At 44.1% G+C, this 14,517-nt stretch overlaps 1 protein-coding gene across 3 annotated transcripts in view; it reads right to left on the bottom strand.

Moving 5' to 3' along the window:
* Nucleotides 1-7,327: 7,327 nt before the first annotated feature.
* Nucleotides 7,328-14,517, bottom strand: part of ACCS (1-aminocyclopropane-1-carboxylate synthase homolog (inactive)) — a 97,588-nt gene continuing 90,398 nt past the window's right edge. For all 3 annotated transcript variants that reach the window (XM_059722768.1, XM_059722767.1, XM_006274086.4), the window contains 7 exons: nucleotides 12,507-12,607; nucleotides 11,652-11,741; nucleotides 9,715-9,760; nucleotides 9,415-9,556; nucleotides 8,679-8,821; nucleotides 8,130-8,283; nucleotides 7,328-7,913 (listed from right to left, as the gene is read on the bottom strand). In XM_059722768.1, the coding sequence (XP_059578751.1) occupies nucleotides 7,618-7,913; nucleotides 8,130-8,283; nucleotides 8,679-8,821; nucleotides 9,415-9,556; nucleotides 9,715-9,760; nucleotides 11,652-11,741; nucleotides 12,507-12,607 (972 nt within the window). In that variant the 3' untranslated portion in view covers nucleotides 7,328-7,617. The remainder of the gene's footprint in view (nucleotides 7,914-8,129; nucleotides 8,284-8,678; nucleotides 8,822-9,414; nucleotides 9,557-9,714; nucleotides 9,761-11,651; nucleotides 11,742-12,506; nucleotides 12,608-14,517) is intronic.

Genomic DNA, 14,517 nt, shown 5'->3' with positions numbered 1-14,517 from the left:
AACATGCTTTTTTACTTATGTCTGCAGTTTATAGTACCTGTGATATTCATCATAACATGATCTGAATCACTTCGAAGTGACCAAAAAAGCTCTCTACAAAAGTGTTTGCATAATAATGCACATGTGTGTGCAGTTGCCCAATTTGCACCTGTTCAAATGAACAAATGCATGAATTGCCATTCATATAGCTCATCCGAGCAGGAATTTTTACTCTCCTCCCTACACCCTTGATCTCTGAATGTAGCCATCTCTCTGGTGGAATGTAAGCAACATTCTGCCCCACTGATTACATACACCAGTTGGTGAAGGGAGAGGGGAAACACCTTGGCTAGGTCCAGACATTCAAAAAGTCTTGAGGGGGAATCAATCTAAGTTACATAGTTTTCTGTAAATGGCATAGTTTAGATAGGGAGTGAACAGAACACACATTTGCTCTTTGGCAGTGACTGGGTTCCACCATTTTTAAACCAGTCTACATGTGTCAAACTTCTGTTCTGTCACAGGTATAGACCAGTTTTGCATGCCAACCTTCTGTTCTGTTACAGGTATAGATTGGTTTCTGCTCACTTATGCTGGTAAAAGCAGAATGCCCATGCCTGACCCTTGTCTAACAAGCTGCTGAACAAATTGTAAGAGAGCAATTATAATGAACTCAGCTGGAATTTGGCCAGGGCACTGGTGTTTAGAATCTTATTCTTGAAAGAATAAAAAAAATCAATGGAAATTGGTAACAATTGTTATTCAGGTCGCAGATCTGAGCTTTGTGGAATATATGTAATACACATTGAACTCTAAGGCAATTGAGTCCAGTGCTCTGAAAGCAAACAAAAGCCCAAAAATCAACCATACCATGTCCTTGCACACAACCATAAAACTTGTCATGAAAACAAAAAACCAAAAGCACCCTACAATGCACTACAGATAAAAAGCAGGCAAGACAGTGATGCTCCATGCTACAGATGAAGGCAACTCCCCCTGAACTCCCAAGTCCTTGCTGATATGATGCAAAAGAAAAAAACTTCCTGATTCCAAATCTGGGTGACTGGTTTGACTCTGAGTGAAAGAGAAAGACCCCCTCCCTAGGTACGTGGGAGGATTCTAAGCACCAGTAGGAGACCAATACACCCCAGTCAAAAATGTCTTCCTGGATCCTACAGATAATCAAATATAGCCCTGAAGCAAGGAATTACCAGATTCCTCCTACAAAGAGTTACCACTCAACCATAATATAGGGAATTCAAATATTTGCAATCCCTATATCACATGCATGCATAGAGCCAAAATCACCACAATCCTATCACAGAATCATTCACCAAACTGCGTATGCACTTGCAGTGAAGTGCAGTCAATGAGCCACATTGCAAACTCCTGCCCTGAACTTGCATATCATGGAGGGATTGATGCAATCCACTTAGCTGGCCCAGATATCATCAACTGGCTATCAAACCTCAACATACAACTTTAATTAACCTGCACATTCTCTACCGTTGCTTGCCTTAGCCATACGAAAGAGGTTCATAAACTTCAAGCTCCAGTTTGAAACATTTCAGGTTCTTGGCCTCTACTACTTTGCTTGAAGGACCATCCTGGAACATCGCTTCTCTACCAGTTAGAAATCTCCTAATTTCCAATCTAACTAGTTTGCAGCCATATGTTCTTATGCCAGAAATGTTCTTTAGCCAAAAAAGTTCCCTTTCTCCACAACTGTCACCCCAACCATGCATTTATAGAAGGGAACCATATTTCCTTTCAATCCCTTTTTTTGGCTAAGCTAATCAAGCCAATCTCATCTCATCAAAGATTCTCCATTCCTTTACACATCTTAGTGGCCCTGCTTTGTACCTTCTCCAATTTAAATTACTCTTTACCATAAATAATCACTAGAATTCCAAATAGGGTCTTCCCAAGACCTTATACAGTGGTACTAGTACCACTATCTGCCTCTACTGAATACAGCCAGCTTAATACGCTATAGAATCATATCACCTTTTTTGACAGCAGCCTAATATTGACAGATCATGTTGATTTTAGGATGAACCAATACATTCAGGTCTTTCTTGGTTGTCTCTAGTGCATCTTTTATCTTTAAGCCAAAGCCTTATTAGTTCCTAAGTGCATGACTTCGCAGGTTACACCACTTTTAATATTTCACAAAGTTATCTCACCCTTTTATTATAATAATCCAGCTTTCTCCACACTGACAATATGCCACAGTTTTGTGTCATCTGCAGATTTCTAAACCACACATCTAGTTCCTGTACCAAGCTCACTAATGAAAAGGTTAAAACATGGGGCAACGGACTGACCTCTAAGGACCACTACATAGAAGTGCTCTTCAGTCTGATAACTGCATTCAACAAAACTCATTATAGTTTCCATTTAGCCAATCCCTTAGTCACCTCTGTGATCAATACCCATCCTCTCCTTTTTTACTAAGTTTCCCACGTGGCACATTTTCAAGGTTTGCTTAAATCTAGATAGATTAGGTCCACTTCAATGTCCTTCTTTAAGAACTTGTTACAAGACATTAGAAATACTTCAATATGATCTTCCTTGATAAATCTATTTTACAATTTGTCCTGTTCTGTTTGCCTTCATGTCCTTAATTATTCTTTCCTTCAATATATGCTCTAAAACCTTGAACATGCTGAAGTCAAACTAATGTCTGTAATTACCTAGCTCATTTTTCCCTGTTTTTAAAACTAGGCACTACATTTGCTGTTCTCCAGTTACAGGGCGAATCTACATGAGACATTTATTGCAGTTGCCTAATTAGCTCCACAATAAAGTCTCTGTGACTACATGTGTGGCCCTATTAGGCTGCAGTAAACTAATAAACGCCCCCGTAGGTTAGTATTTGTAAATATAAGTACTATCCTGAGGCAGCATTATTTTGCATGCCACAGCACACATGTAGATGCTGATGGGGCTAGCTGGGGCATGAGGGTGCTTTCAGTGCAGGGGCTGCCCGCTGATTAGCCCCATACTGGAGCACCCTTGTGACCCAGCCAGCTCCTTTGCAGCATGTTGACCAGGTCAAAGTAGCCCCAGGCTGGCAGGGCTGACCCCCTGGGCCCTCCGCCAGCCACGGCTGCTTTGACCCAGCTCAGTGTGCTGCAATCTCAGGCACATGTGTAAATGTGGTGCCTAGGAGCAATAAACTCTGGTGTGAAGTATGCCAGAGTTTATTCATTTGTGTTAACTGCATGTGTAGAAGCACCCGCAGGGAACTAGACGCAATCTGACATTACTTGAAGATCAGTTTTTTAAAGAATTGCTACTTCATGTGCTAGTTATTTCACAATACAAAATATAACAAAAAAAAATCGGGAGAAAAAGATTAAAAGATAGTGTTTTAAGGTATATGTCGGACCAAGTTATTTACAAAAATATATTCTAAGCATGGCAACTACTTTGGGCATTCTTGAGAGCAAAGGGAGCAAGATCTTAATAAAAAGGTTGAGAAAACAGAACTCAGTAAAGATAGTGAAATTCTCAAAGTCTTTGTTCTGAATCTGACAGTTCCTCTTCCACAGAGATTTTGCTTACAAGGCATCTCAATTCTGCTAAGAAAGTCATTGTTAGAGATTAATCCCCACAGTGACATCAGCAAGCATGGTCTATTAGAAATGTACAGGTACAACGTTCTGTGCAGTCCTACTCCAAACTAATTACATTCTTCTGACTTACCTAGATTGTTAACTTAAAGATTCACAAACCACTTTCCTCAGTAGACCTACCAACACACAGTCATTTAGGAACCTGGAAGGGTAGAGCTGAAGCATGGGATATAAAAAGTTCAGTAGAAAGACCTTTAATGCCTCCAAGAAAGTGTGTCAGAAAAGCACAGCTTTGCAATGCAACAGATCTTGAAACTGTCATCTTGAAGTTGTTTCTGGGATCCTGTTTTTTTTCCCCATGAAAGACATTGTGTAGGATTCTCCTCTTTCAGCTTAAACAGATTTTACCATCAACATATGATATCTTTGTATATGAAGACTGGCATAAGCCAAGGAGAAAAGGAAGGAAACAGGTCTTTGTTGGGCAAGCAAAGTGAGATACTACATTAAAATTCATGGCATTTCTCTGTTTAGATGTGATGTGGCAACTTTTAAACTCTGCTTCAGATCAATTCCAGGTAATATTCTGGGATCAGCAGGAAGAAGCCTCTGGATTTGGAGGCAAAAGAGCCTTGTATTTTCTACAAGAGCTAACATTGTATTTTCTGTAACCTAGCGTTCCCCTCCTCATCCCCATCCCTCTAATGTTAGTCCCTCGCTTGGGCGATTTGTATTTCCCTACTGGCTTTGTCACCTTTTTGGATTCACAATCCTAAACATCTACTAATAAAAGTCAATCTGTTTAGTGGACTCAGCAGCTTCAGTCAAAATTCTAATTCTCTATAAAGAACTGCTTGATCACATCTATTAATACCTTCCAGCATAACAATCCTGTGCCATCTCATCTCTGCACATGAGATCCTAAATGACCCACCCCTAGTTAAAAAAAATAAAAGGTGGAGGGGGACACAAGAGGCACCCAAAGTCTCTAGCCTACAGGTTAAGGGTGGGGAATGAAGACCTTGAGAATGCATATAGAGCCTATGGCTTGGGGGAAGGTGGAACCAAAGGGAACACTGACCTTTCACAAGGAGGGAAATTGAGGCATCTAGCACAGGAGACACAGAGACCCCGTAGCAGGTGGAAGATGGAATGAAGACATAGAAAGCCTTGAAGTGAGAGGTGCAAAGGAATGAAGAAACCTCCATTGTATGCAAAGCTCAGCCTACAGAAGCTAATGAGTGCATCTCTTTCTGTCAAGGTATTATACCATCAAATCAGTTATTTTTATTCTCATGCAAATTTCCCTGGAATGTTCTTCATTGCCATTTCTTTTCAGCCAACCAGTATAAGCCATTTTCAGGGGGTCCTCAATAAGCATCAAGCATTTCAGTGGCATCTCTTATGTTCAGAGAGACTTTTGTCCAATCAGTCCCAATGGGAATTCATACTGCCAAACCTCTTCTAGCATCAGCTTCCATAGCTACATTCTCTGTTTCTGAGAACAATCAAGCTATGATTCCAACCACCTAAGATATTGTCAGATGGTATTTAAAACTGAAAAGGACTTAAAGCTGGATTTGGGCCTTTGCATCATCCAACTCTCCCTTTAGGCATCTAAATGCAACTCGTCCACTTAAAGGTTGATCATAGGAAAGTAGGGCTGGAAGGGACCTCACGAGGTCATCTAGCCCACCCATCTACTCAAGGAAGGATCATCTCAACTAAACCATCCAAGCCAAGTGTTTGTTCAAACTACTCTGAAAATTTCGAGGGATGGAGATCCCACAACTTCTCCAGGTACCCTGTTCCAGTGCTTGACCCCCTTCACACAGAAAGTTCTTCGTAATTGCCAACCTAAATTTCCTCTGCTGCAGATTGAAGCCATTGCTCCTAGTCCCATCCTCTGTAGCCACGGAGAAAAGCCCATCTCTATCCTCTCTATAATCACCGATCAGGTATTTGCAAACTGTTATCAAATTTCCCCCCAATCTTCTCTTCTCCAGACTAAATACATCTAAGGTTCTTCAGCTGTTCCTCATAAGTCATGCTTCCTAGGCTTCTAATCATTTCTATTGTTCACAGGTAGACTCTTTCTAAATACGTCTACACCCTTCTTGAAGCGCAAGGCCCAAAACTGGAAACAGTACTCCAGGTGAGGACTCATCAGTGCTAAACAGAATAGAAGAATCATTTCTCATGATTTACAAGTGACACCCAAGTATGCTGTTGGCATTTTTGTTTTTTGCAACAAAAACACACTGTTGACTTATAGTCAGCTTATGGTCTACTATAACCCCCCAGGTCCTTCTCTGTAGTAATGTAGCCTACCCAGTCATTCCCCAGTCTGCGCATGCAATTATCCCATCCCAAGTTCAGGACTTGTTCCTGTTGAATCTGATTATGGACTATTTTTCCAGTCTAGCCAGGTCACTATGAATCCTAGCCCTATCTTCCAGAGCGTCTGCAACTCTACCTAACTTGGTGTAATCCACAAATATGCTAAGCACACACTAAAAGCCATCATCCAAATCATTAATGAAGATGTTAAACAATACTGGATCCATGACAGACTCTTGGGGGAGTCTGCATGATACCTCTTTCCAACTAGACATTGGGCTATTAATGACTAGAGCACGATGGCATGTTCTACTGTAGAAGCTCGCTCTTTGTTTTGTGAAAAGAAAATATTGTGTGCTAATAACATAGAATTTAGTCAGAATAATGTAGAATGTTGCCTTTCCCTTGACTCATTCCTTCATCAGACCCTAGTAAGCAATACCATGCTGGTACAAGCTTGATTATTATTAGAAGTGCATATGGGCAAGTAATAAAGACCAAAGACCTCCTTCATAGGCTACAATCAAAACTAACATTCACTTTGATGCCTGAACCCAGTTTGCTCTTAGCCTGCATTAATTCTGATGTAAAGGGAAATATTTTTTCCTTGTCTCAAAGGAAATTAAGTGCAGCAGAAAATGCTTTATGCTAGTTTACCAACTGAATTACAGAGTACTGCCATTACACAGAATAACTGGCTTGTCAGAACTTTAAAAAAAACCCTTCTTTAACTGCTCTGAATATGGTAAAAGGCACAAGCTTGATATCCCTGAAGATTTATATTTATCCAAAAAGCATATAGCCTGAGCAGCATCAGGCCATGCCTCAGTTTTTGTTGCAATTTGAGCATGTATACTCAATGAACCATTCTATCCGTAACTCTCGTTGTTGGCATTGTGTGTTAAAAAACTATCAGAACTAGTTGTATTGGTGGTTTTTGATATAACACCAGGAACTGGACTGAGATAACTGAAGCTCATTTTACACAAGGTACCAAACAGAACATGGCTGAAGAAAAGCCTGCGACTCTGAAGGGGAAGACTTCATTCAGCCTTCTCCTTTGGTGTCTCTCTTTCTAGCTCACACACCACACATTAAATGATTTATATATGTACTCAGTTATCTATCCCTCAGCTGAAGAGTCAGCAGAACCTTACAGGAGTCATGTCTCAGAAAAATAGACATTTAAGCCCCATGAGGGGGAATCTCACATTTCATGGCAGGCACTTGATTTTAACTACCAACGCATGTCATTTAAGTGCTTTCCTCAAGAGCCATTCATCTCTTGGAGCTGAAAAAATTAGTTATCTATGAACATCTTTCAGGGGCCAGGGAACATATAACAGATTAAATAGCTCAAGATTCTGTCTCTTTAGAAAGGGTGAGAGAAAATAAGCCGCAATATAAAAAAGTGACACCAAAGACTGTTATAAGAGAATCAAAAGCTTATTCATTAGAAATGTCATATAAAATACACTGATGTCCAGGACAGGGTTCAGCAGTAGAAGAGAGTCCCAAAACCCTTACTCAAACCCAAGGGAAGAACCTATACAGTATGAAGTAGTGATTTCAGAGAGGAGGGCAAGGGAAAGAGCTTTAAAGAGCAATTTCCTTGCTATACAGAAGAGAGCTCCTTTGTTTCAAGTCACTGCCAAGCAATTAGGGCCCAGCATCAATCCCTGCTCAGACGTGCCACATGGAGGAACAGAGGCCACTACTACTTCCCCACCAGTTTACTGAAAACGTCATAGATCTCTGGCTTCTCTTGTGCAAACTGTTCTGCTGTGTTCTTCTGCAACCAGTCAGATGAGCGCATCTGCTGCTGCAGGAGGCCAATGAGGTCACCAAGATTAGAGCCACCAGCACAGCCTGGTTCCTGATGACGGGACACAAAGATGACTTCATCTGTGCTATCTGCTTTACCCTCTTGGTCTGATTGGCAGGGCTGATCCTTTTCCTCAGCCAATATCTCACATTCTCGCTCTTCCAGGACCTTACGAATCCGTTGCATGCCTGGAGTGGTTAAAGGGCAGAAACAACCATGGATTGGGACAAAGTTGCAAGAGTCTCAAAATCCCAGCTGGGTCTACATAGACTTAAGATATGAGAGAGAAGAGAAATGGAAAAGGCCAGGGTTACAGAGTAGCTTGGAAAGGGGGAAAGAGGTAGGGAAGAAGGACTAAAGCTGGAAAGGCTGGGGAAGGATAGGGGATGGGAAGCACTACTCACCTAACTGAAGTCGGTGCGTCTTGTCAGCAAAGATGATGCGGAACCAGCCGGGCTCACTACACTCAAAGGCTTTGCCACAGGACAGCAGGACTTTGTTATCGAGAAAGCGTCGCCAAAGCAGCATCTCCTCCTCAAATGTTCCTGTCCTAAGGTACTGGGAGCAGCAGTACAGACAGGCAAGAGGTTGGTAACATGCAAGGCTCAGTGATCCTCACAGGCTGTGATCCCCACAGAGTTTGGGGAAATGGGGCTGGGGGAGGGGGTGGGGGCTGGGAAGTAGCTGAAAACCCTGGGAACTGTAGCTATGGTAGGATAGGGGTGAGGAGAAGGAAACACCTTCAGATACATAAGGTCACAGCAAGAATGAAAGGATATCTACAAAAGGGTCCTTTGAGGGGTAATTACCAGAAAACTTACATATCTCCTTTCCACTCATCAGGAGGATGACATATTAATACATTTGTTACAATTCCAAATTCTACTCCATGATCCATGGTGCATGCATCTGGCCCAGCCCCAAGAGTAGCCTCCCTTCCTGAGACTACTGACCTTTCTAAAATCAATCCAGACAAAGAAGCCTGCATTGCGGTTGAGGAAGGGAACTCCAAGGGTCTTCAGTTCATCTGTCACATAGGTATGGGCAGCTTTTAGGCGAGCATGATTGGCCCGCAGATACACTTGATTGATCCAGTCTAGCAAGTGGGAGAAGACAGAGGAATTTCACAAACTAATCAAGAATTCAATTCCACAATGGTTTCAGCCCTTATCATCTGATAAGAGGATTGGGATCAATAACATCTCTAGCCCTTCTCACCCCATCTCCTTCTTTCCTCACCCTCACTTCTATCTCCTCTTCAGAATGGCAGAAACACTCTTCAAAAGGCTGGTGTCCATGCTGAACATCATACCCTTTCACCTCCCTGTGGGAGGTGCCCTAGGCACCAGATTCTGGGTTGCTGAGCAGAGCAAAGCTAAAGATCTGACTCAGTTTCTCTCTTCCCACTCACTTACACCCCTTTGTTTCTGCTCAACAGACCATGCACAACAGTGACCATTGCTGTGCAAGTAGTCATCTCACTTGTCCAACCTGTTACTTTAACTCTGCTTGCTATAAACCCTTAGAATTGTCAGCCACATCTTATATGCAGCCCAAGGGTTAAGGCAGGCTGTTAGGTCACCTGTTCCAGGCTACAGATTCCTTGGAAACATAGGGACCAGATCCTCTGAAGTCCTGAGATAACAAAGAATGGTAGATGATCACATGTGAAACCACTATCTGACTCACCTCTGTCTCTGAGCAGCTGTGCAATTTTGTGCTGGACAGGCCCACAAACCCCATGGAAATAACACAATGAGGCGACAGCATTGGCAACATCTTGGTTCTCCGTGTACAAAGTGCCAAACCGAATTCCAGAGACAGCAAAATCCTGCCAGAAGCACAAGCACAGATTACATTACTACAAATAAATGTTGGAGTGCAAGTACCATCACCTTGCTCTTTTCAGTCTGGGGCCAAGGCCTCAGGAGATACCAGGCCAACTGTACAGTTATGTTAGATGTAGCCTACCTGGTACATAGTACTCACCTTGCTTATGCCCCACATCACGTGAGTCCTCAGTGGATCAGGCAATCTGCGAGTAAAAGGGTACATGACGATAGTTAGAGTCACAGGTGCTCAAGTTTTTAGATCAGCAGTGCAACATTCCAGAAACAATAAAGCAACATTTCATTAGGCCCAACAATGCAGCAGGAAACATGGGTCAAGTAGCACAAAACCACATGCTATCTACCATATATGCCCAAATCCAAGATGACCTCCCAACAAATAGATTCTATACAGGGAAAATGATTAATTTGTTATAATTTTCCAAGTATATAATACAGTGATTGGAGGGTCATCTTAAAGTCCTCCCCCCACACTGCTGCAAAAGGGAAAGAAGCCCCATCTCCCCTTCCATGCCCCTCCACTACTTGCTGCCCCTGCTGCCTGCCCCCATGCCTGCCTCCCCTACCATTTGCCCCCCCACGCACTTCCCAGTGATTTCCCCTCAGCCACTTACCCTGAAGTGGCTCTGTCTATCCAACAGTGGCAGCAGGTATGACCCTAGTCCCAGAAGGTAGTGGCTGTGGGTCACAGCCAGAGCTGCAGCAGCTCCTCTGCCACTGTACCATTTCCCCCATGCTCCCCTCTTTTGCTCTTCCCCTGCCATCTTCCCCCTCCCCCATCACCACAGCCTCCCTTGGACTCCCCCCACAACATGAGCCACCCTGGCCCCAGCCTCATAGCAGCTGCCTGCCCTGGGTCAGTAGTTAAATCCAAGAAAAGGGGGTTTATTCCCCATGTTGAATATGAAGGGGAAAAAAAGTATCTTATTTTCAAGTAAATACACTATTTTTAAAGCCACTACAGGAACTAGTTTTAGACATTTTTCAATACTTAATAGCTACGTTTTGTTGCAGATCATGGACAAAATTGCTAGAGAAGCATATACAAATCTGCACACTCAATTGTAGAAATCAGGGCCCTGATGTTAGACAAAATAAAATTAATTTCTTCATTATTGTCTTAACATTTCAATGAGGACATTTTCGGGGCAGAATTTAAGACATTCTCTTGCAAAAATGTTGTGAACTCAAATTTAGTAACTTTGGGCTAACATGAGACAGTAAAACTGAGTAACTGACTTCCACTATCCATGCAAATAAAACATAATAAAGAAACAAAATAAATGGAGTATAAGAAGATCTTTTAAAAATGTCTGTTCAATATTCAGCTAAGCTATTAAACAACATTTGTAAGAATTTTTTTTTTAAATGAGCTTTGTAACAACTGTCTCACTTTTATCCTGTATTTAATAAAGCAAATTCCTAGTTCTGGAGTAATGCTGTGATTCTGCTGTTGTGAAATCTGATGGTTTAAACCAGATTCAAAAAGGGACTGGACAAATTCTTGGAGGAAAGATGCTTCTGTAGTTATTGAACACAGGAGTTCAGGGTACAGCCTCTGAAGGCAGCAATTGAGAGGGGAGCATGGGAAAAACCCTGATCATACTCTGTTCACTCTTCTTTTCAGCATTCATTTTCTGCCACTGTGTGACACAGGATACTGCAAGATGGACCTGTAACCTGACCCAGGAAATGGCAGTTTTCTTATAATAAGTAAGCAATGCTAAACACCAGCCTTTACATATACCTATAGAACCAATGGGATGGGACACCAGTGTTTAGAAAAGAAAAAAGGCAACACTCAGCAGAAAAAATGAGCTTCCTTTTCAACCTTTTGGAAGAGTCACAAGCAATGGACTAAAACACACATTTAAAAGTATTTCCAGATAAAATAGTTAAGATTGCTTTTCTCTGGCAACCTTCAAACCATACAGACTAGAAGGACCTGCAAAGCAATCATATGACATGGACCCAGTACCTGCTGGGTCACAACTTGAATCTTAGGCATAAACCCCAGCAATGACAGCAAGTTGCACTCTTGTCGACAGGTGGCTAGGGAAGTAGAGCTGGCTTTACCTGTCCATCCCTAGAACACTGTGAAAAGTGGCTGATTCATCAAAAACTGACAGCATGTAGATCTCATCTACTACTACATGCAACTCATGCCTGTAATAAAAAATAGAGAGATTATGAGACTACAATACCACAAGTTTGGGTCTGAAAAATCAGAGGTAGATTCAAAATTCTGGGGACACTTGCTTTCTACAAATAATGGGGCATCAAAATTTTGCCCAATCAAGGGGCAGAGAGGCACGTTCTCAGAAACTTAAGGGCCATGTAATGTATGCATAATATTGGAGCAAGACCTACACAGCTCATTTCATCTCTCTCACCACAATCTTGTCAATTTCAGTAATTTCAAATTCAGACTTAGGTAACTTAAAACTAATTGTTATCATCACTTGAATAAGCTATAACATGATCCACCTAGAAAAGATAGGAAGTTAGAGGGGAGAAGCTGATTCATGTGGAAGATGGAATTTCACCTCTCTCTGCTTCCCAATTTGTATGTACAAAACAGTTGAGGGGGAGCTAACTCAATTTCCTACAACAGCTGGTGTATCTCACCATATTCCTATAAGTACCTGACAGATTTAGTAAATTAATGCTCTTCATGGATGACTAGGACTGACAAACAGGTATGACCAACACCCCTTTACAAAACAGCTTAGCCAACCCAGGGATGATGAAATGGCTACATGGTGTGCCATACCTCCTCCCATTCTTCAGTCTTCAACTCTTTCCTCTGTGAATCATAACAGATGTTTTTTCTGGTATACAGGATATTTAGAGCCAAACAGGTTGACTAGTACACCTGACTTGGAAAACTACCTCTAACCTAGGTCTCCTCAACCCTTCAAGCTGACGCACCTTTTCGCAAAGTCCAGATAGTCACGGAGCTCTGAAAGTGAGTAGATATCGCCTAGAGGATTTTGGGGATTCAGGAGAATTAAGGCCTTTACAGCAATGCCCTATAAAACAACCACCAACACAATATTAGAACACTTTGTTGTAAATTTTCAGCCCCCCTTTTCCTAACGTAGCAAGACTCCTATTCATTTTACAAGAACTCACACCTCCACCATGCACAACAATGTATCTCACCCCAGTGACCCGATCTGACCATGCATAACAGGGCTGTGTGAAATTTCACCAACTGTTTTGTTTCGAAGCTGTTTCGACATGTTTCAAGCTCGAAACAGCGAAATTGAAATGAAACAAAATGCATCGAAACAGCTTCAAAACAAAATGGGGGCACTCAAACCGTTTCAAAACGTTTTGAGTTTTGAACCAGCCTGGTGGTGGGAGACAGGGGAGAGCTAGGGCTGCACTCCGAGCTGCTCCGCAGCCCCATGTAGCTCAGCCCGGCAGGGAGCTCAGCCCTGGCTCTCCTCACCTCCCACTTGCCAAGCTGTGCTCCGATCGGCTGGCTCCATGGGGCTGGTGGAGCCAATCAGACGGCAGTGCCAGCTCTGTCCACCTCCTGCCACCAGGCTGCACTCTGTGGGGCTGGCGGAGCTGATCGGAGCGCAGCGTCAGCTCTGTCTGCCTCGCACTGCTGGGCTGCGCTCCAGTTGGCTCCACCAGCCCCATAGAGCTCAGCCCGGAGGCGGGAGGCAGAGAGCAGCCTGGCAGTGGGAAACAGACAGAGCCAGCACCACGCTCCAATCGGCTCTGCCAGCCCCATGGAGCTCAGCCCAGCAGTGGGAGGCAGACAGAGCCAGCGCTGCACTCTGCCTCCCACTGCCAGGCTGAGCTCCATGGGGCTGGTGGAGCCAATTGGGGCACAGATTGGTGGCAGAAGGCAGGCAGAGCTGGGACTGCGCTCCACCTCCCACTGCCGGGCTGAGCTCCATGGAGCCCAGTGCTGGGCACTGGCTATGCCCAGCGCCAGTCCCAGGTGGCAGTGGCAGCCTCCTGTTATTCAGGGCAGATCCTGGGGCCCACACCCCGGGAAGAGTCCGGCACAGCCCTGCAGCCCTCCCGGGGTTGCGGGCCCCCGGATCTGCGCCCAGATGACAGGAGGCTGCCGTTGATGCCTGGAGCCAGTGGCAGTATCCATCTTCCCCAGCGCTGGGTGCGGGATGTGCTCAGTGCCAGTTTCAGGCAGCAGTGGCAGCCTCCTGTCATCCGGTGCAGATCCGAGGGCCCACACCCCCGGGAGGTATCCAGCAGCCCTCCCAGGAGTGCGAGCCCCCAGATCTGCATCCTGGATGAGAGGAGGCTCAGACTGCCTCTCCCACCTGAGACCAGCACCGGACAAGATTGCTACTGCCGCAGCTTGAGCCTTCTCTCATCTGGGGCACAGATCTGGGGACCTGCACCCCCAGGAGGGCTGCTAGGCTGTGCCAGACTCCTCCCAGGGGTGCAAGCCCCCGGATCGGTGCATCAGATGAGAGGAGGCTGCCACTGCTGCCTGGGACAGGTGGCAGCAGCAATTTTCTGTGGTGCTGGGTGCAACATGCGCCCAGCACCAATCCCAGGCAGCAGCAGCAGCAGCCTCCTCTCATCTGGCACATATTTGAGGGCCTGCACACTTAGGAGGAGTCTGGCACAGCCCCACAGCCCTCCCAGGGGTGCAAGCCCCTGGATCTTTGTGCTGGATGACAGGAGGCTGCTGCTGCTGGCACATTTTGCTTTCAGACTTTGAGGCACAGTTTCTGAGAAACCTCTATACCTATCTCCTTGAAATGTGGCAGGCTTCATGCCCGCAGAAGGGGCTACCATCCCAGCAATTTGCATCTGAATCAGGCAACAAATGACAACATTTTAGGCATTTTCATGATTCCCCATTATAGCCTATGGTCAAACGAGTTGAAACAGTGAAACAGTTTCAACAAAACTAAATGGAACAGTGCTTCGAAATGAAACAACACAACAA

Source organism: Alligator mississippiensis, chromosome 2 (genome assembly GCF_030867095.1).
Source record: "Alligator mississippiensis isolate rAllMis1 chromosome 2, rAllMis1, whole genome shotgun sequence".
Lineage (NCBI taxonomy): Eukaryota > Metazoa > Chordata > Crocodylia > Alligatoridae > Alligator > Alligator mississippiensis.
Note: the sequence above shows the minus strand (reverse complement) of the source record. Positions and strands in the feature narration are given on the sequence as shown.